The 23,931-nt window shown below is 37.0% G+C and overlaps 3 protein-coding genes across 12 annotated transcripts in view; 1 reads left to right on the top strand and 2 right to left on the bottom strand.

The window, feature by feature from the left end:
• Positions 1 to 9,925, bottom strand: part of ext2 (exostosin glycosyltransferase 2) — a 46,456-nt gene extending 36,531 nt beyond the window's left edge. Inside the window, exons 1-8 of the mRNA XM_051722301.1 lie at positions 9,746 to 9,925; positions 8,564 to 8,904; positions 8,222 to 8,445; positions 5,820 to 5,909; positions 3,404 to 3,520; positions 2,183 to 2,378; positions 1,345 to 1,484; positions 1,131 to 1,224 (exon numbers count right to left, since the gene is read on the bottom strand). Coding sequence (XP_051578261.1) covers positions 1,131 to 1,224; positions 1,345 to 1,484; positions 2,183 to 2,378; positions 3,404 to 3,520; positions 5,820 to 5,909; positions 8,222 to 8,445; positions 8,564 to 8,878 — 1,176 coding nt within the window. The 5' untranslated portion in view covers positions 8,879 to 8,904; positions 9,746 to 9,925. The remainder of the gene's footprint in view (positions 1 to 1,130; positions 1,225 to 1,344; positions 1,485 to 2,182; positions 2,379 to 3,403; positions 3,521 to 5,819; positions 5,910 to 8,221; positions 8,446 to 8,563; positions 8,905 to 9,745) is intronic.
• A 181-nt stretch (positions 9,926 to 10,106) lies between these two features.
• On the top strand, positions 10,107 to 17,372 carry LOC127454883 (uncharacterized). Of its 5 annotated transcripts, XM_051722416.1 has the most exons (7): positions 10,518 to 10,661; positions 11,310 to 11,384; positions 11,805 to 11,875; positions 11,949 to 12,131; positions 12,212 to 12,273; positions 13,032 to 13,172; positions 17,289 to 17,372. In XM_051722416.1, the coding sequence occupies exons 2-7, from the start codon at positions 11,380 to 11,382 to the stop codon at positions 17,331 to 17,333; spliced, it is 507 nt and encodes a 168-aa protein (XP_051578376.1). In that variant the 5' UTR covers positions 10,518 to 10,661; positions 11,310 to 11,379; the 3' UTR covers positions 17,334 to 17,372. The 5 variants fall into 5 exon arrangements, with proteins under 5 accessions (XP_051578352.1, XP_051578343.1, XP_051578367.1 ...); XM_051722392.1 differs by lacking the exon at positions 11,310 to 11,384 and having other exon boundaries at positions 10,107 to 10,661; positions 11,805 to 11,872; positions 17,289 to 17,366; XM_051722383.1 differs by lacking the exon at positions 11,310 to 11,384 and having other exon boundaries at positions 10,107 to 10,661; positions 17,289 to 17,363.
• The window catches only part of LOC127454854 (tetraspanin-18-like), a 66,449-nt gene continuing 58,400 nt past the window's right edge, over positions 15,883 to 23,931 (bottom strand). For 4 of the 6 annotated variants that reach the window (XM_051722346.1, XM_051722364.1, XM_051722354.1 and 1 more), the window contains 7 exons: positions 22,486 to 22,581; positions 21,397 to 21,591; positions 17,779 to 17,853; positions 17,591 to 17,689; positions 17,335 to 17,496; positions 16,975 to 17,058; positions 15,884 to 16,671 (listed from right to left, as the gene is read on the bottom strand). In XM_051722346.1, the coding sequence (XP_051578306.1) occupies positions 16,624 to 16,671; positions 16,975 to 17,058; positions 17,335 to 17,496; positions 17,591 to 17,689; positions 17,779 to 17,853; positions 21,397 to 21,591; positions 22,486 to 22,548 (726 nt within the window). In that variant the 5' untranslated portion in view covers positions 22,549 to 22,581 and the 3' untranslated portion in view covers positions 15,884 to 16,623. Of the gene's footprint in view, positions 16,672 to 16,974; positions 17,059 to 17,334; positions 17,497 to 17,590; positions 17,690 to 17,778; positions 17,854 to 21,396; positions 21,592 to 22,485; positions 22,582 to 23,931 lie in introns of all 6 variants that reach the window. The other 2 variants (XM_051722327.1, XM_051722337.1) reach the window with 1 other exon arrangement.

Here is a 23,931-nt window from a genome sequence, read left to right as displayed (position 1 = left end):
ACTTAAAAATGTTATACAATAAAAGTTGTTTTCTGGAAAGGTCAAGAACAAAGTGGGATTTTTTTTTAATATATATATTTCAAAGACCAGTTTTTTTGTGCAATGGCAGCCATACAATCGGTCTGCTGTCTGGAAATATAGGCTAATAAGAAAGCAGTGGATGAAGATGTGTTCAAGTGTGAGCTGATATCACACTGGCTTTGTGCCATTTCATAATTCCAGTGCTAGATGTGTTTCTGCACACAAAGTCCAAACACTACCCCAACACCTGTGTAACTAAGCTACAACATTCCCCTCACACACAAGAAGAACGCAGAAATATCCAGCATCAAGATGAAAAACTTGAAATTATTAAAGAAGCCAAAACCAACGGAATAAGTATCCAATAATTAGAAATTATTGTTAATATATAGTTTTCTATATGGTCAATCAAACATAATTACAGAGTGGAACCAAAACATATCTTTACATTTATTCCATGTGGTTATGCCACTTCAACATAAGCATACAACTGAAGTATGGAAATAAAATTCAAGAAAAGTGTGTGGTTAACAATTTGTTTGGATAAAGATACATCACTAATACTTCAAATTAGCTTTCATCGTGATTTACTATGGCAGGAGAAATTTCATCTTGAGAGAATCAAAAGCACATACTTGCAGGAATATTATTTTTGGCATTAACCCATCTGTCTAACGGTTATTTTCATAGTGGAGCTAGCACTCCATTGAAAGAAAAGAAAAATGTTCGCAGAGTAGAAAAGAGGTTGTGGCTCCTTTAACCTCGCCTTCACCCTGTATTAAACTGAGAGCATTGCTTGCATTTAGTCTGAGAGTGACTCAGCCATCAGTGTGGACAGCATTTGGTAATGTTTAGCAACTGTAACAGTGAGCTGAGGGTTGTTGGACTGTTTTTTTTTTTTTTACAAATAGCTCCAAGTGTATTTGTAATTCCGCTCAAGCTTTAGCAGAATGAGATGGACTTAATTTCACTAAAGAAAGTGTCTTCACTTTTATTTTCAGCCCTTGAGTGATGATATCATGACCCATCGACCACCATGATGGTAAAATGCTGCTTATGTTGATGACACACCGAATGCAAATTCTTCAATGGTGTAATCACATTCTTACCTGTCTCTGCATCTCCTCCACCTGTCTGTGAGGGATACTCTTTAAAATCGTATACATCTCTGGCAACTTTTCTTCTGGAATCACAACAGATGCCCTGCAAATACACAGGTACCAACGAAAATTCATTCAATACACTTTGAAATCTGTAATTCTCCTGTGACCAAGGTAATATTATTGATGAAAAGATTTACATTATTTTTTCCTGCACTTTTACCTTTTCCAGTCCAGCACTTCAGAGAAAGGTAGAATGTAAGAATCGGCCATGATGACAGGGACACATCCAGCCTGTAGTACGTCACTGAGAGTGGCCTGGCCAAGACGGGCCCCACGCAAAACCACACAGAATGATGACTCCTAAAGGACAGACAGGGGACACATTTGCTATTTCTAATAATGATACACTACCAGGCCTTTCCAGTCATGCAGTAACGCAGACAGTAGTGTGATCTAGGTGAGTGGTTTGCATGAGGGCATTGTAATGAAAGGTGCAACATGTCTAGAGGGGCTTTGTGCTGAAAGGGAGAGGGGATGCTCTCACTGGGATTTGCCCTCCACTCCTCCCCACTATGGAACGTCTCCCAGATGTGCTGCAGCACCCAGCCCAGATGATAAGCATACTTCCTGTCTAGACAGGGTTGGACGGGAGATGAGAATTGTGTACAGGAACAGAGATTGTTTCTACTGCTTTTACCAACAGAGAAATGTGTTGTGGTGGCAAAGATCACTGCTGGTTGGGCTGCAGATTTTAAGTCTCTAACATCTTTTGAGACAAGCTCTCTTATGTATCAGTAATGAGAGCTCATATGTACACTGCATGGCACTGAAGAGTATCAATCACCAAAACTACTGACTATTGTGTTTTTATAAATTAATCTTATCCAGTAGTTGATAAAGTATGCAAACAGAAAATTGTTTTCAGTATTCAGGTGTGATTCTAGTATTGGTACAAATTTATTTTAAATATGCTCCAGTGTATTTGCTTAACTTGAATTTGTGAAATTCAATAAGAATTCATAGTCGTTTAATATGAAAAGATGTAGGGAGACAACAACCTGTAGGATCTGTGGGTAGTCGAAGACCTGGCCCTTGTAGCAGCGCTTTCTGACCGATGCCAATCCCTGAGAGAGGTTACTGCATTTGTCTAGGAGGAGCAAGGCCTCCCCATTCTCCTCCTTCAGCCTCTCCAGTTCCAAATGGTATTCCCGATGGATGGCCGTCTGAGATGATAGAATGAAGTAGCGACGGGGCCTGGACCAAACATATATTAAAAGATGCTATTAAAGAAATATTCCGGGTTCAATACAATTTAAGATCAATTGACAGCATTTGTGGCATAATGTTGATTAACACAAAAAATTATTTCGACTCGTCCCACCTTTACTTTAAAAAAAGCAAAAATCAAGGTTACAGTGAGGCACTTGCAATGGAAGTAAAAGAGGCCAACTTTTGGAGGGTTTAAAGGCAGAACTTTGAAGCTTATTATTTTATTAAAGCACTTACATTAATTCTTCTATTAAAACTAATGTATTATTTGAGCTGTAAAGATGTTTAAATCATCATTTAAAGTCATTTTAGGGTTTGTTGACATTACATCATCATGGCAACCAAGTTGTAAATTAGGATATAACTTTACACAGAAAAGGTTAGTAAGCAATTTTATCACACTAAAATCATGTTAACACGTACATTGTTTACGTCGTGGCTATACTTTTGAAACAGTGAATATTTTAACATGGATTGGACCCATTCACTTCCATTGTAAGTGCCTCACTGTTACCTCGATTTTTGCTTTTTTTTTTTATTATTATTAAAGAGGGGCAAGTCAAAATGAATTTTTGTGGTAATCAATATTATGCCACAGATGTTGTAAATTGAGCTTAACTTGTACTGAACCCAGAATATTCCTTTAATTTAGTTCTTCTATCATTAAAGGGATAGTTCACCCCCCCCCAAAAAAATTCTATCATCATGTACTCACCCTCATGTTGTTCCAAAACCTGTAAGACTTTCTTCCGTGGAACATAAAAGCAGATGTTAAGCAGAATGTTCTGTCACAGACACCACAGTTTACTTTCATTGGATCTTTTTTTCCATACAATGAAAATGAATGGTGACTGATGTTGTCTGTCCATAACAATCTACCGTTGTGTTCCACAGAAGAAAGCCAATTGGGTTTGGAATGACATGAAGGTGAATAAGGTTAGACAGAATTTAAATGTTTTCAATAAAACTCAGTAAGTGAGTAAAGTCCAAGCAGATGAGGAGGATCTCACCCTGGTTGCCTCTCAGGAAGATCCACTTCAGCAGATAAGGGGCTGTACACGGGGAGACTGACATCATAACCCTGTCTGTAAGTCCATGTGGAGAAGCCTCCCCCAGCCAACAGAGCTCTGCAAAACAAACGCAATGAAGATGACAACTCTGTTGCCGCAAATACCTGCAAAAGGAGCTGAAGATAAAACACTTTGTTCCTTAATCTGGTTTTACATGACAAATGTGTGAACATGCCACTCTGAAGCATTTAACAGACTTGCTTTTGCGTATTCGCTCTACAACGAGTCAATAAAACTTCAAATGCTGCTCGGTTTGAGGGAAGACTCAATTTAAAGGAGAATGGAGCAAGTAAAGAGAGAGATGCAAATATGGCCACACAAACATACACTGTCTTTTTATCTCACCCCACACATATGTGCACAAGGGCAGCTGGTTCTGATGAGGCTGCATGCCAAATGGAGCACAGCTGGATGAGCCCAGGAAATTCCCTACAGTTTCAGATAAGTGTTCATCATTTTAGGGCTTTCTAGTACATAAAACTCACCTTTTCCATCCAAAGCAAAAGAGCAGCCAAGTAATAGGCTGGGAACCATGGCCATTGTTGCAGTAAATACCAAAAGATTATGTTTGTCTGCCTGCTCTAGGCAATAGTTTGCTCTTCTCTTTCATGGCGACTCTCGGCTGCATCTTTGATCTTGGGATCTAGGGAAAACACTAGGGTGATGACATGCATATCAAATGCATATTAGAAAAAAAAGGTACATCTAAGTATCAAGATGAGTACACACATCTTAATAGAATAGTTTACGGAATAGTAAATCACTGATCTGTGTGAACGGGCTTGCTGGGATCGATGACTACTTGAATTAGATGATGGATTTGTGTCAATGCAATTTGCAAGCATTAGCCTACAGTCTCTCTCAACCCAAGAGTGATCAAATGCCAAAAAGATACTCAAATGCAAACACAGATTGCTGCAGAAGCCCTGAGTCAATCTGATCAGTCAGTCTCAATAATAAACAATAAAAATAGTGCTATGTTGCACTAAATAACTGTAAACAACAATATGGAGATCAAAAACTCTTCTATAGGTCCATAAGCTTCACAGCTGACATGTCCACATGTTCAAACACAGAGCTACACTGACCTCTGCTGGCTCACATTAAACCCAGTTTATTATTCCTTACTAAAATGTCTTGGTTAGTAAAGCTAAGCATGGCACAAACTTCAAATCCTAATACTAAAGGTCAGTTCAGACCAAGAACTAAATGAAAACATGAAGAAAAGAAATAGCTGACGAAAGGTTTATTCACACCGAGAGCGAAATGAAAAATCACACCAATGACTCACATGCTTTACTGTACGATACAACCCATCTGGCAATACAACTTTAATTTCACTCACTTTAATGCACTCATATTGTACTGACATAATACTGGAATATTTGAGGTAAAATGACAATTAAGGTGATCAGCGATATCAATTTATCTTGAAAATCGTATTTCTTATTGGTCGACTTATGTCTTGATCCAACATTTGGAAAGTTTGGATTCATGGGATAAGCAGCTGTATGAAGGGGACAGCTAAGAATCAAATGCTCAGATCAATACGACATGCCCACAAATTCTAACTGTTGCAATCTTGGAAAAGGGACTTTCTGAAAGTGAATCATGCTGAGTTTACAGAGAACCTTATGGTCATCAAGCTTGAAATATGTAAAAATCAATTTCTAAAAACCTTGCTCTTTTTAAACCCACTGTTTTGTGGATAATGTGGAAACAGAGGAAATTTAGCACTGTTGTTACTCTCTCCAAAAGTGGTTACCCCACAAGAAAAAGAAAAAAAAAACACTCCATTAACAGGCAGTTCAATCCTCCCTGTGCAGCTTTGGGTTAATAAAAGGGGAGAGCATTTATTGCATTGGTTAATGTCAGTGTTCAAGAATCCACCAAAAGGACAATTCTGAACTAATTACGCATAAAGGATTACTAAGCACACTCAAAAACCATCTAGATGAACAACGCATCTTTTAGAAGAATATACTGTGGAAAAATTAGACAAAAAAAGAGAATGAAAATGAAAAATATTGTTATGAACACACTAAATACTGTGTTCTAACAAAAGAATGCCATTCCACCCATGGACCATTGTTTTATGTGTACTGGGGTTTTAAGCTATTTAGCAGACCTTGGATCTGGATGGCTTGCAATCATTGTGGAAACACTGAATTTTTGACTGCCAAAATGAACTGGAGAACTGAAAAAATGAACTGGGAAATATCAAGGTTTATGAACTGCAATTCAGAAAAAATAAAAATTGGTTAAGGACCATAATAGTGTTGCAAGTAACCATATACCTAATAAAAGGAAAGTATCAAGCTTGAGTATGGATATTAGCTCAGAATGTAAATCTCACCTGTCTCTGGGTACATCCAGAGCTGTGTTGTAGTCAGGTGGTCCTCCAGGAAGCATGTTAAACAGCAAGTGGTTCATGCCTTTGTCCCACCTGTAAATGTATTAGTAAACATACTGAGTACAGTAAGCCGGTCACAAACAGTCAGTAAAACACTTAAAATACAGCTGTTTGATCTCTAGTTAATATATCATTATATATAAAATATAAAAAATGCCAGCAGTGGTCCTGTAACAGAGTAGAAGTTCAGGAGAAAAGGAGAGCTACAGATCTAAAGCAACACTGAGAACACTGTTAGACTTGCCACAGTATCATAATTTTCACACAGGTGTGGTGTTCACATTCAAACCAACTAACACCACAGCAGTGGTGGCTTAGCGGTTAAGGCTCTGGGTTACTGATCAGAAGGTTGGAGGTTCAAGCCCCAGCACTGCCAAGATGCCACTGTTGGGCCCTTGAGCAAGGCTCTTGACCCCATCTGCTGTATCATGGCTGACCCTGCACTCTGACCCCAGCTTAGCTGGGATATGTGAAAAAAAGAATTTCACTGTATATGTGCAAATGTATAATGTGTGATAGATAAATTATAAAAATAAAAATTATAAACTGGTTGGACGCTAGGTGGTTCTATGGGGTAAATATCATTCAGCAATAGCCTAAACAATAACGCAAGGCAGCTTGATTTCAAAATTTGAACTTTAACTAAAAATTCAAATGAAACCGAAAAAAAAAAAAATTAAGTGCAATTAAAATGTGTGTCATTCAACTTTTTGAAAGATGGCTTTTCAACAGTTGTGAAGGGCAACATCTCTTTGGCAACGAACCAACTTCCTCTGTGCATTCTGTCCATCATGGGCTACCGGTCGGGTATTTCATTGTCTGGGCAAATACATTACTTAATGTCAGTTGTTGCGGGTTTAATGTTGGTGTTTTATTACCTTTCATCCCAGGACCCAGTTTAGCTGCTTCGGAAGGGTAATTACTTTGAAAGTGTGAATAAACTCGTTTTGTTCCCTCCTAGGGCTGGGCGATATGCAAGAAATATGTTCACGATATTTTTAATTAAAAAAATATATACATCACAATATCCAATTACATCGTCAACCCCCCGGATGAGGGATCGGTGAATATTCTTGCTTTAGTAATTTTGCATTGAATATTAAATTCATTTATATAGGGAGCCTGGGTAATTCAGCAAGTAAAGATGCTGACTACCACACCTGGAGTCGCAAGTTCGAATCCAGGGAGTCACGTTGGGTTAACCTCCTCGTGGTCGCCATAAATGTAGTTCTCACTCTCGGTGGGGCATGTGGTGAGTTGTGCGTGGATGCCGTGGAGAATAGTGTGAAGCCTCTACACGCGCTAGGTCTCCGCGGTAACGCGCTCAACAAGCCACATGATAAGATGCGCGGATTGACGGTCTCAGACGTGGAGGCAACTGAGATTTGTCCTCCACCACCCGGATTGAGGCGAGTCACTACGCCACCATGAGGACTTAGAACGCATTGGGAATTGGGCATTCCAAATTGGGGAGAAAATCTTTTCGTTTAAAAAACGAAAAACTTAAAGACATTTCTAAATTCAAATTGCACTTCAAACTTTCTAAATGTAAACATAATAATTACAATGATGATAATGATCACTGAAATATAAATCATGGTTCAAGGTGAACATGTTTTTGTATTATTTTATGATTTAATCACAGAGGTATTGGCTATATAGAAAGTGACCCTGCAGATTTGCACTCACAACGAACTGCTCTGTGGAAATAAAGCAAACTGAACTCAGAGCACTTCTGAGCTGAGATGAGGCCATTTACAGCATTCTTACAGATGATGCTATTCTTGCAAAGCATTTTTTAGAAACTGAAACAAAGAAAGAGTGAGAACCTTTTACACGGCGTGTTCCACGAGACTGCATTCCTCCGAACAAACAGTGAGTCAGACATGCACATAGACGGCTTTTCTGTCATCTGTTCTTAAAAATATTATAGTGTGTTTCTTCAAGCGCGTGTCTGTGTGTCTAACAGCATTTCTTGTGTCATTCCGAATCCGAAACGTCTTACAGTTACCCACCATGCACATTATATTCGCTACCTGCAATTACACGTCTTCTGTCAGTGTGCGTACTTTGCTGCCTGTGTAATTTGAAACGTTGGTAAAGAACATCTGGCTTTCAACGTGTTATTTAGGTTAATTTATCATGGGTCGCAAACTCTTCATTAGGCATCTATTCTTTATTAAAGGCTATTCTATTCGTTAGACTATTGTATTGATATTGGAAGTTCCATTCATAATGTTGTCCCTTGTACCGAGTAAAACCGGTAACACCGTGGCAACCCTAAACACTGTAGAGTACAAGTAGGGGAGAATGAATTGGAGCTTTTCAAGGATAAACATATCTACCTTGGTAACATGGCTAGAGCCTGAGCAGTCTCCCGAATCCGCAGAGAATTCTGATTCAGCACATCAATGGAGGGTATAAACAGGCACGCTCTGGACACATCATCAGTGTAGAAGTCACTGTCCGAGATAGCACTCAGCAGATCATTGTATTCTCGAGACAGGCCAGTGCTGCTAATGGGGACCCCTTCTTCATCCACAAATCGCTGAAGAGGGTAGATGTACACCTGCATACAAATATATGAAATTAATAGATCAAGGCATGTTTAGAGAAGCACTGCAATGACAGCCAAACTCATAAACATAAATTAATTACACAATATTTAGTATCTGCCAGTGGGTTACCTTGATTTTATTCTTGGGATTATATCCACAACGATACACATCAAAGCAAGTGTGCATTCGACAGCTCAGGTCACCCCTCTCTGGAATAGGGCTGCTCCCAGGTATCCTGACCAAAGGTGCATCATGGACACTGCGGCGGTCCAGGCTCCATTCTGCTGAGGACTCAATGGAATGAGGCCAGAACTGGAACATCCCCGTTGCGATCAGCCCCAGTAAAACCACAGAGAAGAGGCTAATGTAATAGATCCTGTGCTTAGTCTTCATGCGGGGGATGAGCACAGGGCCCCGAGAGCCATACTTCACTGAAGCACACATGCTGAGCCTGTCCAGAGCCAAAACAACTGCAAAGATCCAAAAAACACACTGATATACATCTAGAAATGTCAGACCATTTCATCAAATGTTTTCACGGACACTGAATAACTGGATCATTCCTACAGTTCACTGAGTTTTCAGCTTTGAAACTTTTGAAAAATGAAGCATACTTTTATAAGCATCTTCATGTTTCATCAATAAAGAGACTCGTTAAAGATTTTATAAGTCATACAGGTCAAGCATCCACATTCAGTGGATAAATTAGCAGCTATATGGTTTGTCAAAGATATCTAGCATACATATTTATAAATGTATGTTTCTCTAAACATTTATTGAAATTTAACAGAGCAGACATGTTATACATGTTCACATAGAACTCAAATCACAATACATAAATAAAACTAAAGTTACACACTTCAAATAGCTCCAACATTATTTTGCTGGAATAGAAATGCAATGACTTAGCACTTGTTATTGTCAAAGATGTTTGACTTGCAGCTCTGGGGACATGAGGAAATGTTTAGACCTTTAAGCCCCACAGTCTTGGACAATTAGTTATATTTAATGATCATATAATTAGCTAAACTTGTATTGGGAAGTGGGAACGTAAAAGGCATCGAATTGTAGGAACGACCCCCCCAAAAAAAAAAAAAAAGTGTGGCAGTTTATTTATTACACCGAGTCCTTTAATTCAAACTAATAACACATTTGACATTTTATGGTGTACTAAATCAAAAAATGTCTCACATTTAGTAACAAAAAGTTCTAAATTTGGACAGCTTAATGTCTGTCTTGATTAGTAAATAAATCCAAAACACACTCGCTAAGTTAGCAGGTTGGCTAGCCATCATAAAATCATCACCAAACCTTCACTGTGTCCAGTTTACAGCCTCAAATCTGAGTACGGTTAATTCGTAATTTTTTGTTGTTGTTGTTCATCCAGTACGATGTGATGACTTAATATGAGATGTGTGGCTTAATTATTTCACATTTTCCAGATGCTAAACCGACAGCTGACAGGAAAGGATTGATTCCTCCCTTCTTCGTGTAAAGTCTTCTTTTAGTTAGAGGTCTGTAGCGTCACCTGCTGTATTGGAAGAATACTGTGTCTCGAAACCTACTGAGCCGCCTACCTAGACAGCATTTTGGGGCATGAAATGGGCGCATGGGCGTTCGTTTGTGTCTAGGTAGGCAGCTCACTAGATTTTAAGCCACAGCCATAGACAGTGTTCAGTTCATATCAGCCACCATTTTTATCTTGTTGATACTTATGGCGCAAACATTAGTACAAATCACTTTAAACGTTATTATTGTTTAATGTTTAGCACTTACGATACATTAAGGCAAGATTTATCTATATATTTGATGTTTTTTACGCAAGAGACAACCCTCTGAGTCCTGCTCTTCGTTTGTGGTTTAACAAAACCCGGATTAGTTGACATGTCCCGGATTGAGCTAGCTCGATAACTGATGTGTAGGATTGTCGGTTCTTCCAACACATATCTCGGATTTAAGTATGTAGTTCATTTAAACCAGACTGCTGCTTATTAAGATAATTGCGCGTTCGTGTGAGGAGTCAAAAGTTCGCCTAACCTAACACAAAAACAGTGAAAACTTTAATGATGGCTAAACAGCGTGCGGCTTATTTCAGCGCTGCTGAACTACAGCTTATAATGGAAGGATATGATGAAGTAAGGCATTTAATAAAAACCAAAGGGAACACTGTAGCGGCCGCAAAAGTCCGACAGGATGCCTGGCGTAAAATAGCTGCCAAGTTAAATGCGTAAGTATATGTTGTTGCGATGGAGCAGGGACCCTACTGTTACATATTGTATAAATCATTTGCATTTGAAGCCTTGCCTATAAAAATATGCATAATAATATCATATTAAAGTATTTTCCTACTTTGTTATGGTGCATACATTGCAAAGCAATTAAAATAATCAATATTGATGTACAGTATATGCTTGTACATTACTTTTGTATTTGACTTAATAATGATATTAATAAGTTGTATGAATATAGTGCCTTTCTAGCAATCAAGTTGGCTTTACAAAGACTATATATATATATATATATATATATATATATATATATATATATATATATATATATATATATATAATAGTAAAACAAACTGATCAAATTAATGAATAACAAAACTCAAGAAAATAACCATAAGGAAAACATATTTAGGACATGTCAAATAATTAATAAATAACAAAATCAGACAATAACTAAAAAGGAAAAAATAACAAGGGCATGTCAAATAATCAGAGAATTAATCACACTGACAAAACAAATAAACATTGACTTTGACAATTTACTGTGGAACGGACAATGAAACATTTAGCTGAATTGTTGCTGCTTAACTTTAGCATTGCTTGAACTTAATAATGTATTTATTTATTTTTTTTTATGCATATTTTAGTTTTTCACTTTTGAGATTAAACAATTATTGGTGGACTCCCTGTTGAAGACCCCTGCTTTGGACAGTACACATGAAGTAAACTGGTAACACTTTACAATATGTACTAATTCTCAAAATTAGTTAACATGAACTAACAATGAACAATACTTTTACAGCATTTATTAATCTTTATTAATGTGACATATAGTAGACTTAATACATTTTAAAATCAAAAGTTGTATACGTTAACATTAGTTAATGCACTATAAACTAACATGAACTAACAATGAACAATTGTATTTTTATTAATTAACATTAACAAAGATTAATAAATGCTGTAAAAAAAAAAAAGTACATTATTAGTTCATGATACCTAATGCATTAACTAATGTTTATGAATGGAACCTTATTGTCAAGTGTTACTAGTACACTTATGTTGACCAACAATATGGATTATATGTTTACTTGGTCTTTCTTCTGATTGTACTGATAATTACACCTTCATTTTTATTACAGATCCAACCCTATGGGACCTAAAAGGACGTGGCTGCAAGTGAAGGTGAAATACAAGAACATCCTTCAAGGTGGTAAGTTGTCTATGGACTAACTTATATTAAAGTGTCTTAGAATTGAATAACAGCAAGGATGTGCATACTTTAGTCAACAAGAGAAGGGCTGCAATGAAGAAGACAGAGAAGATGATACTCCCAACAAAAGAGGAGGACACGCCTGTAGAAGAGCTGGTCCCTGAGAGCGATGTGGATGGCCCTGTCATTCAGAATATAGTTGGGGGCTGCTGCTCTGATCCAGGAGATGTGGCTGGCTGCAGCACTTATGTCAAAGGTATGTGCATCACACTGTTTAATCGTCTCTATGAATTGGTATTACTGGAAGCATACATCATCTATGTCTCATCATTTCAGTGACTGAACATGGATTGACCCTGCTTCAGCCACCTATATTATCAGAGGAAGAGGAGGACTCTGTAAGTAATTGCAGCTCTGTTTATTTTAATATGTAAGGGTGTTCCAAGAATCTTAACATGTGATAAGTGTTATTATATGCTTAAAGGGATAGTTCACCCAAAAATGAAAATTCTGTCATCATGTACCCACCCTTATGCCATCCTAGATGTGTGTGACTTTCTTTCTTCTGCAGAACACAAACAAAGATTTTTAGATGAATGGTGACCAGACCTTTGAAGCTCCAAATATCACATAAAGGCAGCATAAAAGTAATCCATATGACTCCAGTGGTTTAATAAATGTCTTTAGAAGTGATATGACAGGTGTGCGTGAGAAACAGATCAATATTTACAGTAAGTCCTTTTTTTTACTAAAATGAAAGTGAAAGTGGAGGAATTTAAATATTGATCTGTTTCTCACCCAAAGTGATTGCATCGCTTCAGAAGATCTATATTAAACCACTGGAGTCATATGGATTACTTGTATGGTGCCTTTATGTGATTTTTGGAGCTTCAAATGTCTGGTCACCATTCACATGCATTGTATAGACCTAAAGATCTGAAATATTCTTCTAAAAATCTTCATTTTCTGCAGAAGAAAGTAATATACATCTGGGATGGCATGAGGCTGAGTAAATGATGAATGAGAATTAGATTTTTGGGTAAACTATCCCTTTAATATCAAATAAATAAAATTTTACTTCCCATAATAGTCATAACATGACTATTTGGTAATAGGAAATGCCTGTAGACATTGTTTTAATGCTCTCATTCCAAAGGAACCTGTGGAAGATGTTAAGACCCTGTATAAGAAGTATCTCCAAGCGGAGATCTCCAACAGGAGGCAAGAAATGGCATACAGGGCCTTAAAAATGCAGAAAGTAGAGAAGGAGATAGAGTTGTTGGACAAAAAATTGGCAGTAAGTGTGACATTTTGAATTGTCATATAGAATAGAATTTTAATATTGCCACACGGCTAGGCCGGTGGAAATGATTTGTGTCTGAAAATACAATAGTAAGTGTGAATCTTTTTTTTTAATACAGGCTGATCCTTGAAGTGTAATAAAAGCATTTTCTTTTATATAAACCTGCTGTGTTTTTGGTAATGTTTAAAAAGTCACAGCATTAATGCTTTGAACAGTATTTTATTGATATACTTGACGTAGCTTCGGTCATCAAACTGTCATCAAACAGAATGCTGTCATAATTTTCACCTTGCTGAAATCTCTGGCATATAGTTGACTTCTTTAATATTTTCGAGTCATGTACTGACCCTGGCCCCCAGCACTGCACAATCTCATACATCTAATTCAACTCATCTGCATGCTGCATGACTGGAATTGGGTGTGTCAAATATGGCAGACACCTAAAATGTGCACAGCTGGGGGGACTTCAGGACCTGGATTGAGAAACACTGCATAGACTACATTTATGGCAACGATAGCCTGTTTGGCCTCAAACTGAATGATTACTGGCATTCATGCATTTTCAAATTGTGGGATAAAGAAAGTTGACATCTGCACATTTAAGATTTACTTTCAGTTGCTTACAAAATAGAACCCATTATAATAGCCAAACATTCTATTATTATATTTATATTTTTAAATATGTATATATTATATTATTTAAAATTCTGGTATTATTAAATTAATATTCCCTCTAATTCAGTGGGGTGCCATCATAAGAATGAAGCAGCTGTGGCTGTGGCAGACTTTCTATTTTCTAACTGCCACTTACAAAGCTGTGATCTAATCCTGTTTATGTTCAATAAACCTGACTAGGTCTGATTTTGAAGACCTGTTTTTTTTACATCCATTCCGAGATGAGCTTTGATTTAGTAATTCACGTGATGAGACAGGTCAGCGGAGAATGCCCAGACTGGTTCGAGCTGACAGAAAGGCTACAGTAACTCTGATAACAACTCTGTACAATTGTAGTGAGCAGAATAGCATCCCAGAATGCACAACACATTGAACCTTGAGACGGACAGGCTACAACAGCTGAAGACCACGTTGGGAACATTATTAGGACCACAGTGTTCCTAATAAAGTGCTCAGTGAGTGTATGTTGTGATATCATGAATGTTGATAAACATTTGTTTTATGCGCTGTGGGATTGGGTGTCAAAGGGGGATTTGCCATTTTACTTGGTTCCAGGCCATTAATGTGCTTCTTTTGGGGTGTGACTACCAGACTGATTTTTTTTTTTGGACAAACCTTTCACAATTACAGAGCTTCATTAATTATAAACACACGTCAATAACACTCAGAAATACAGATGATACAAAACATTACAGGTAATTCTAGAAGTAGTCAAGGAAATGAAAATCAGTAAACATAATGGTGACCTCTTGTGGTTAATGAATGACACAGCACTTCTGCGCATGACTTTTAGGGTGTGTTTCATTCAGAAGCAGTAGCGGTTGTAGCTTGTATGGCACCCTGGGCGAAACCCGCTTCGACACGCCCCCAAGGTTGGTCTGTGTGGGTGCCTCGTGCCCCCCCACCCCCAAGATGCCACCCTGGGAAACTGCCCATGTCGCGCATGCCTAAATCCGCCACTGTTCAGAAGTGAACATCACTGTGCCCTATTCTTTTCAAAGGCTTTAACATCCACTGTGAGGGCTTTGGAAGGCTGAAAGGTGTAGGGCTTAATGATAATGTTTTTTTGGAACTTGGCTTTTGAGTAATTTTTGTAAAAATGAAAAAAATCAGTTTGAAGCGATCTTATAGCATGACTATCATGATTGTTCTCACATTGAAGTGCCCTTCGAAGGCTGATTTAGCCCATTTGGAATACAGGGTTAAACTCATTCTGGGAGCCAGCCTAATAACAAGAATGTGTAATATGTGCAAAACACAGGTGTCAAATTTGTGCATTAGGCCTTTTGGAGAAGAAGTAATAAAGGACTGGATTTGGGCACTGCTAAATTGTCTTGAATGTGTATTTTTTTTAGAGGCACAAATATAATAATTCAGTGTAGAAGTCTGTTTGGGTGGAATAGAAAAAGATGATTATGGGATGATGGCATGTTCAGCTGCTAACGTGTTCAGTCCAAAGTATGTTTCCTGCAGTCCCATCACTTGAGAGTGCAGCACTGATTGAACAATTTATCTTGTAGGGTCTTCAGGCAATGTAGCTTGTAATGCTTCTGTAAACATAATAATTTATTTTTTTCTTCAGTCAACAGGAGTCACGTTTGGTTGGTTTTACAAGCTGGCTAATGTTGCTTCCCATATAAGATTTGTGAGTTTAAGTCTGCAATATTTATGCCCCACAGCACCTGTGGCCCTTAAAAATGTAGATAAGAGTTATAGCTGAATCATATACAGTATTTCCCCAAAATGAAACTGTCCAGTCTATAGACATAATCCTTAGAACAATATTTGGTTTATGTGTTATTTAGTAAATCCTACGAAGTTAATGTACTCCGAAATCTGATCCTGAAGCTTTAAAATAGATCTTCCATTTGAATGGCTAGATTCATGAAATGATGACAGAAACTATTACAAATAAGCACTCAGCATACAAAAAATACATACTTGTCATGTCTGATATTGATTAACAAATGTATTTAAAGAATTTTAACACTGATAAGAGTTTTAGTAAACCTTACTTTGCTTTCATTAACATCTGTATATATGAGTATCTTGGTGCAAAAACCTGATAAGCCATTATCCTTAGACTTATTATTATTATTATTATTTTATTTTATTCAGTGATTACTAATGAATGTTAAAAAATGTCTTTCTAGAAAATGAAGAATTGTTCATGCAGGTGATGTGAATTTTTTTATATCAATGACAATGTCATGTGTAGTTACAGTACAACAGATACTACACAAATACATGTAACACATTTTTGCTAAAATCACATAAAATATTACCGGTTGCAACACAAAAAACATTACTTTATAGAAGCTGCTTGTCTCTGAGATTTTATACAGAAACACAGACACACACAAACCATTCCTCTCTTTGTCCTGCAGACTCGAACACACACACAAACACACTCATTCACACTGTGTATAGATTTTTTAACATGGCTCTGGGTCAGCGGTGAACAATCTAGACAAAAGGTAAAATATTTACAAATCCGTCTTGTCAGCTGTAAATATACAATCATATCAGTGCAAGGTGTCCCTCTATTATCGTTAAAGGGCTACTAAAGACACCGCCCCTTATGAATTTGACCCTTACTTTTCACAAGTCCCAGCTGTGAAGTACAAACCATTTTTGGCAGTTCTCAGTCATTCCAACTTAACACAGAGATGACAAAATATAAGTGTTTCACTTCTTTAAAAATGGTCTTCTATGCAATGCCATTTTCCTTCTCCTCGAAAAGTCCTTATGCAGGCACACCATGTCTTGATTACTGAATTCCTTTAAACAAACACATAGCAAACACCATGGCAAAGAGCTGATGAGAGAGAGAAAGAAAAAAACTAAAATTAGGAGAGATTTCAGTGCAAATACTGTTTTAATTTATATATTAATGCCTACATTTATTTGAATGGAATATTGAGAACCCCCGTTAATAGTGAGAAAATTAAGAACCCCAAGTAATAGCAAAGCTACTACTTCCTTGTCCACTAGATGGCAATAATAATCCATAGTTCATGCAGTGCACTGCAAGTTCTCATCACTTTGAAAGTGAAAAATGCAATAGCAATATCAAAACATACTCTGCTTTTCATATTAGAAAGAAAGATTATAATCTTACTTCAATAGTCAGCACCACAATAGCAAGAGCTCCAGCCATATAGATGTACGTCTCGAAATAGTCGACCACCGCTGAATAACAGCCCTATTTCAAAGGAGTATTTTAATATGAGAGAACAAAAAGCTGTTGCTTGAGTGGATATTGATATTTTTCATCTATGGCACAAACTATGCGCAATGACGTCATTTCATAAATATATATTGGTCCCACATACAGCATATTGATTGTGAGATCTATTAGGTAAATAGTGATGTGTACTACACCCTCTTTTCTCCAATACAAGCATATTTTACATCCTTTAATTTTTCCTTTAGTTTCGAACTTTCTCTTCTTATTTGGAAATGTGTGAGGATTGCTGACCTTGTTACGGACTGGCATGATTCCCTTAAGACACTCCTCCTTGCTCATCATCAGATCGTTCCTCTGGCAACAGACCTCCGGCACCAGTCTGCTAGGGTTCAGCCGTCTGAAGAGGCTCTGATCATCAAAGTCCTCTGCACTGTTCACCCCACAACAATCAAACTATGGACACACCAATGCACATTATATCTTAAATGTCATTAGTGTGTACTATGCATATATAGTCTAGACAGAAATGGTCAATATGTTAGCATACTGTGGTCATAAAGGCATTCCATGTGGAGGTAAATACATCAGTGCTATTGCTGCCTTGGTAATGTGTCTTCAGCTCCTTGGTGAAGTAATCTCTGGTGAGCTGTTGATCCACAGATAGACAAGAGCAGTGAGAGCAGAGGTACATGACAGAGAGGTGGCCTGATTATATTCAGCAGTAATGACACTCACATGCTCACGGAATATGAAGGCTAGAATGGCCACCGCCAGCTCTGCCAGGAATATGATGAGTATAAGCATGAAGAACTGTGGAAGAGGAAAAATGAAATGCACTACTTCAGTAGTATATACTGGGATCCAAAAGTCTGAGACCACTTATGAAAATGTTTGTCTTTTCTATAATTGTATAAAATGAATGTATACGAATCTAAGTGTAAATTTGAATTGTAAAATGAACATGAATTTCATAATTGCTTAGTATTGCGGGTTCAATACAAGTTAAGCTTAATCAACAGCATTAGTGTCATAATGTTGTTTACCACAAAAATGTTTACACTTGTCCCTCCTTTTCTCCTAAAAATCAAGGTTACAGTGAGCCACTTATAATAGAAGTGAATGGGGACAATTTTTGGAGGGTTCAAAGGTAGAAATGTGAAGCTTATAATTTTATTAAAAGCACTTCCATTCATTCTTCTGTTAAAACTAAGAATAATTTTTTGAGCTGTAAAGTTGTTTAAATTGTAATTTTTACAGTCATTTTAGATTTTGTTGACATTACATCATCATGGCAACGAAGTTGTAAAATTGGCTATAATTTTACACAGAAAAGGTTAGTAAGTGTTTTTATCACACTTAAATCATGTTAACATGCATACTGTTTATGTCTTGTGTGTTTACTTTTGAAATTTGAATATTTTGACATTTACGGATTGGACCCATTCACTTCCATTGTAAGTGCCTCACTGTAACCCAGATTTTTGCTTTTTTTTAAAGAAAAGAAGGGGCAAGTCAAAATTAATTTTATGTCACAAATGCTGTCGATTGAGCTTAACTTTTGTTGAACCCGAAATATTCCTTTAATATTTTGAATGCCCACTTTTTTTTAAAAGGAATTTTCAGGGTTCAAGTTAAGCTCAATCGACAGCATTTGTTGCATAATATTCATTACCACAAAGTCATTTCAACTGGCCCCTCATTTATAAAAAAAAAAAAAAGTTGCAGTTACAGTCAGGCACTTACAATAGTAATAAATGGGGCACGTCTATAAACATTAAAATACATACTGTTTCAAAAGTACAGCCACAAGACATAATCATTATACATGTTAACATGATTTAAGTGTTATAATGTTTACGTCTTATTGCTGTACTTTTGAAACTGTGTGTATTTGAACATTTACCTTGATTGTAAGTGCTTGCCTTTTTTAAAATAAACAAGTGACGAGTGGAAATAAGTTTTTTTCTGGTATTCCATATTATGCCAAAAAAAGCTGTCGATTGACCTTAACTTGTAGTACTTGGAACATTCCTTTAATGACAATAAGCACTTGAGTTTGTGCAAAACCTGGTGATCCATTTTATCCCAGCATGATTCAAGAATGCTCCAAAGAGCATCTTGTGTGCTTTAATGGAAGCAAGGAAATCTGACCTTTTGACTTAAAAGAGTTAAAGCAGAGATCATTTAGCAGAGATGGGCCACTTCTATTAAAATGAATGGGAGAAATTGGAACACCCATCAGCAGCCAACAGCCAACGGATGTAGAAAGGAAGTCCCGCCTTACAGGTAAAAGAGCCAATCACCTTTTAGATACAGACATCAACTTTCTATCAACTCGACAACGCACATTAGCTATAAAAGCCGAGAAAATTTCGTTTTTTAACGTAATCTGAGGTAAAGAAGCACAATTTATGATGCCTGTGTTTTACTGCTGATTTGAAATGTTCTTTGGTCGTTATTTTGAGCAACCGTTTAGGAGATTTCAGTCTTTTCCAATTAAAGTAGATAGGTGCTGCACTGGCATGACTAAAAATAGCCTCCCGAGAGTGTTCCAAAGATGGCCGACAGTGGACTGACTTGCTAGAAAGAATTTGGTTAACGTCAATGTCAACATGGTCAATGTAAAAATTTTGCTTATTTGATTATTGGTCCAGTACAAAATCGTAAATATTTTTACTGAATCCTTCAGAACTCTAAAACTTTGTTTATTTCCAGACTGACATAAAACTTTTAATCCCAGATTGTGGCCTTAAACTTTTGGAAACTACAGAACATGCAAAAATGAGCACTCTTAAGTGTTACAGATGTTACTGTTTTAATTAGTAAAACCTTTAGTAGTAATTAGTGGTCGACCGGTATATCGCCAATATTTTGGAATTTGAAAATTATTAGCATCGTGTGATACATTTTAGAGTTTGTCCAATTAGTTTCTCAAGCTGCAAGGGCACTGAGAATCGCTTGCTTGCATGTGAAGGAGCCGTCTGACATGTACATGACCAATCACAGTTTATTTTATTTTAAGTGCCATCGTGTTACTGCAATAATAAGATTCTTTTATCCAAGGAGGTACCAACCTATGTGGCTCTACATTCACATGTATGCACTTAGCAGACACTTTTATCCAAGGTGACTTACAGTGCATTCAAGGTATCCATTTTATCAGTTTGTGTGTTCCCTGAGAATTGAACCTTTGATCTTGCCGTTGCTAGTGCCATGCTCTACCAGTTAAGCTACAGAAACCTCTCTACCATAGGAGAGAGCATAACGGTCAACTTGGATCACTTGAGTATTCTAAGCCAATCATATAATGGCCCTCACGTCAATGAACTGTGTTCAGAGTGTTACTGTATGACAGTAAATTACCGTTTGCAGATACCATACAAATTAATGGGCAGAGTTGTAAACTAAAACCTTCCTGTCGCAACATTGTCTGTAAAACAGCAATTTTATCATAGTAAAGTCCACACATAGTTCATTCCAAAAGGATTGTTAAAGGGATAGTTCACCCAAAAATGAAAATTCTCTCATAATTTACCCAATTTAATGCCATCCCAGATGTGTATAACTTTCTTTCTTCTGCAGAACACTAAGATTTTTTGAAGAATCTCAGCTCTGTAGGTCCATACAATGCAAGTGAATGGTTTAAAGCTCCAAAAAGCACAGACAGTCTAAGTAATCCATATGACTCCAGTAGTTTAATATGTCTTCTGAAGCGATGCAATCACTTTGGGTGAGAAAACAGATCAATATTTCAATAATTTATTACTATAAATCTCCACTTTCACTTTCAGAATGTGAAAAAAGGACTTAAATATTGATCTGTTTCTCACCCACACCTATTATATAGCTTCTGAAGACATAGATTTAACCACTGGAGTCATATGGATTGGGAAGCATGAGGGTGAGTAAATGATGAGAAGTTTCATTTTTGTGTGATCTTTCCCTTTACGGATTTGTTATTTCCGTCTTCCTAATATATTAACAATTTCTTTATGTGCAAATAAATTACTAATAATTGGATGACTAAACAGAAACCAAAGGAACAGCGATCTACCATTTAAAACACACAATATTTTAATTTTTTATTATTATTATTTATACAATGTTAAAGTTTTGTGTGAAATTGTTAGTAAATATAGTGCTAAATAAAAGTTTATTTTATGTTATTTATGCAGTTTATTTTAAAAGTAATTTTATGTCTATGTTATCTACTAAATTATATTGTTTGTTAGTATTATATGCCACCCTGTTCTCTGGATATTGGCATCGGCTAATAGAAAGCCCATATCGGTCGACCAATAGTAATAATACATAATGGTATCTGTTGGTGCTTAAGAAAAAAAAATCCCATACAAACAGTAGAAGACATTTGTTTTCCCGTATGGCTCCACAGCAGCCCAGAAAGCCCAGGAGGAACAGCATCCCGCCCATGATCAAAATTGCATAGACACCAGTAAACAGTAGTGGGTTGGCTGCCACAATCTCCCGGAAACCTGTTGGATCCACCAGCACCCAGATACCCACCCCAAGCAGGAACGCACCTCCGAGCTAAAACAGGGAAAGGGGATTTAGTCTTGATCCTTCAACAATATAAACACAAGATTTGTCTTTATCTTTATGGCTTAATGAGGCTGTCAAATGGTTACTAATGCTCAGCTTGTTGTGTTTCTCCCAGTCATTGCAATATTGTACTCTTCTATGGAACTGCACATTTTCTCCACACTACTAGTGCGGTAAAGGGAAGGTCATGAGGCTGCAAAGAAAACACCTTTGAGAAATAAAGGAAGTGCAGTGTGGTTCAGAAGAAAAACCAAGGCATGCCGGCGCAAGATCAATGCATTTGTTCATGCCATAACTTTAAGGTTTATTCAAAGTTTTCACTTGGATTGTTCTGATGTTTCACAGACTCTTTGAACTACTATATGAATTTTTTGCACCTACATATCATCATACATAACTTTTTAAAATGTAAAAAAATAAATAAATAAAAACAGGAAATATAATTTAATACACTTCCAAGCAAAGCAAATCATCACTCCATGGCTGTGATTCAGACTGTATCTTCAAAGCATCATTTAATCACTCTCATGTTGATCCCAACCTCTGACTTTGCTCCTTGGAACACAAAGATTCACTTTCATTGCATCTTTTTTCTGTGCAATGAAAATAAATGGTGACCAAGGCTAATATTCTGCCTAACTTATCCTTTTGTGTTTCAAAGAAGAAAGTCATACGGGTTTGTAACAACATGGAGTGAGTAATTAATGACAGAATTTTCATTTTGGCTGAACTATCCCTTTAACCAGTCAGTGACAGATATAATCAGCATGATGTCATAGTCAAGTTTCGATCTGCTCAGGTTATGTAGAACAATGGCCTATGACTGAGAGTGTTTTTGTGCCATTAGAGAAAATATGAGTGCATATAAAGAGAATCACTCACAAAAATGAAGAAGTTGAAGATGAACATGAGGTACTTGATGCAACTGAGACAGTCCCCCTCCATCCTTGTGCCTCTTGCTGATGCCTCTCCCTGGCCCTGAAGACACATCGTGAAAAACACAGATAGAGAGTAATTACTACACAAGAGATGCAAAATGACACATGCTCTGCTTACAGATGAGTTCATGAGTCAGAACCATGAGTTGAGTGTGATTGGTAAGCTTTTGTATCTTTTTAAGTTCATTCAGTGAGATTTTGTCAATTTGTCACTTGTTAATACATCAGGGTGACATGCACACATTGACAGGCAAATTATGTTCAGACAATCATGATGAATAATGTTGCATTATGTAGTTAACAGAGTGACTGGCAGTTCCAGTAATCATATGCCTGGAAATGTAACACAAAGTATCTTAGATGTTAAATGTGACTTCGCAGAAACAGAATTCACAGCGTTTTCTCCATAACAACTGCATGCCAACGAGCTTCACACTGTCTATTCATGCATATAACATGCTGACTAGTACATGATGACTTGTTTGTGAAAGGAAATATGGAGGAGTTTTGAGAACGGGCAGCTTGGCTTAAAAAAAAACATCAGGACTGCTGGAGCACATTTGCACCTTTACACCTAGAGCAATACTCAGCAGGCTAAATAAACATGTCCTTTCAGTGCTCCAAACCACAAGCTGTGTGTCACAATCCTCAGTGCTCCAAACCACAAGCTGTGTGTCACAATCCTCTGAATTCATCTAACCACTCTCAGCTCTTTTCTACTGATTTGTGAGCTCAGTCCCATCACCAGTCTTTTAGTAATGACTGTACCCTTCTTAGAAGGAATAGTTCACCCAAAAATGAAAACTATGTCATCATTTACCCACCCTCATGTAATTCTAAACCTGTATATGACTCTCTTTCATCTGTGGTAGACTAAACTAGGTATTTTAAAGGGCGTTCAGTTTGCTGATTTCAATATAATAACAGTTGATAATGACCTCATTTTAAAGCTTATGAAGCACCCAAAAGTGTCATAAAGTAGAGTATGCAACACATGCAAGTCTTCTGAAGGCATACAATCACTTTGTAAAATGATTAGATCAGAATTAAACTCGTTATACACTTTTAAATAAATTAGAATTACCGATCAATGCAACGCACAGCCGAAATAGGCTGTTTATTGTCATGTCGTATTGCGACACAACAATAAAATTAAACCTCAATGGTTCTTGTGCGTCTCGTGACCAAACATCATGACACACCAGTGACATTTTATGTCGCCATATTTGATTTGGGCTCTGTATAAAGGAATGAATAACAACTTTAATTTTGGTCTGTTTATCATAAAAAGTGATCATATGCCTTCAGAAGTCTTGGAATATGACACACAAGTCGCATGGACTACTGTTGTGACACCTTTGGGTGCTTTTCAAAGCTTTGAAGTGAGTGA

Source organism: Myxocyprinus asiaticus, chromosome 2 (assembly GCF_019703515.2).
Source record: "Myxocyprinus asiaticus isolate MX2 ecotype Aquarium Trade chromosome 2, UBuf_Myxa_2, whole genome shotgun sequence".
Classification (NCBI taxonomy): Eukaryota; Metazoa; Chordata; class Actinopteri; order Cypriniformes; family Catostomidae; genus Myxocyprinus; species Myxocyprinus asiaticus.
Note: the sequence above shows the minus strand (reverse complement) of the source record. Positions and strands in the feature narration are given on the sequence as shown.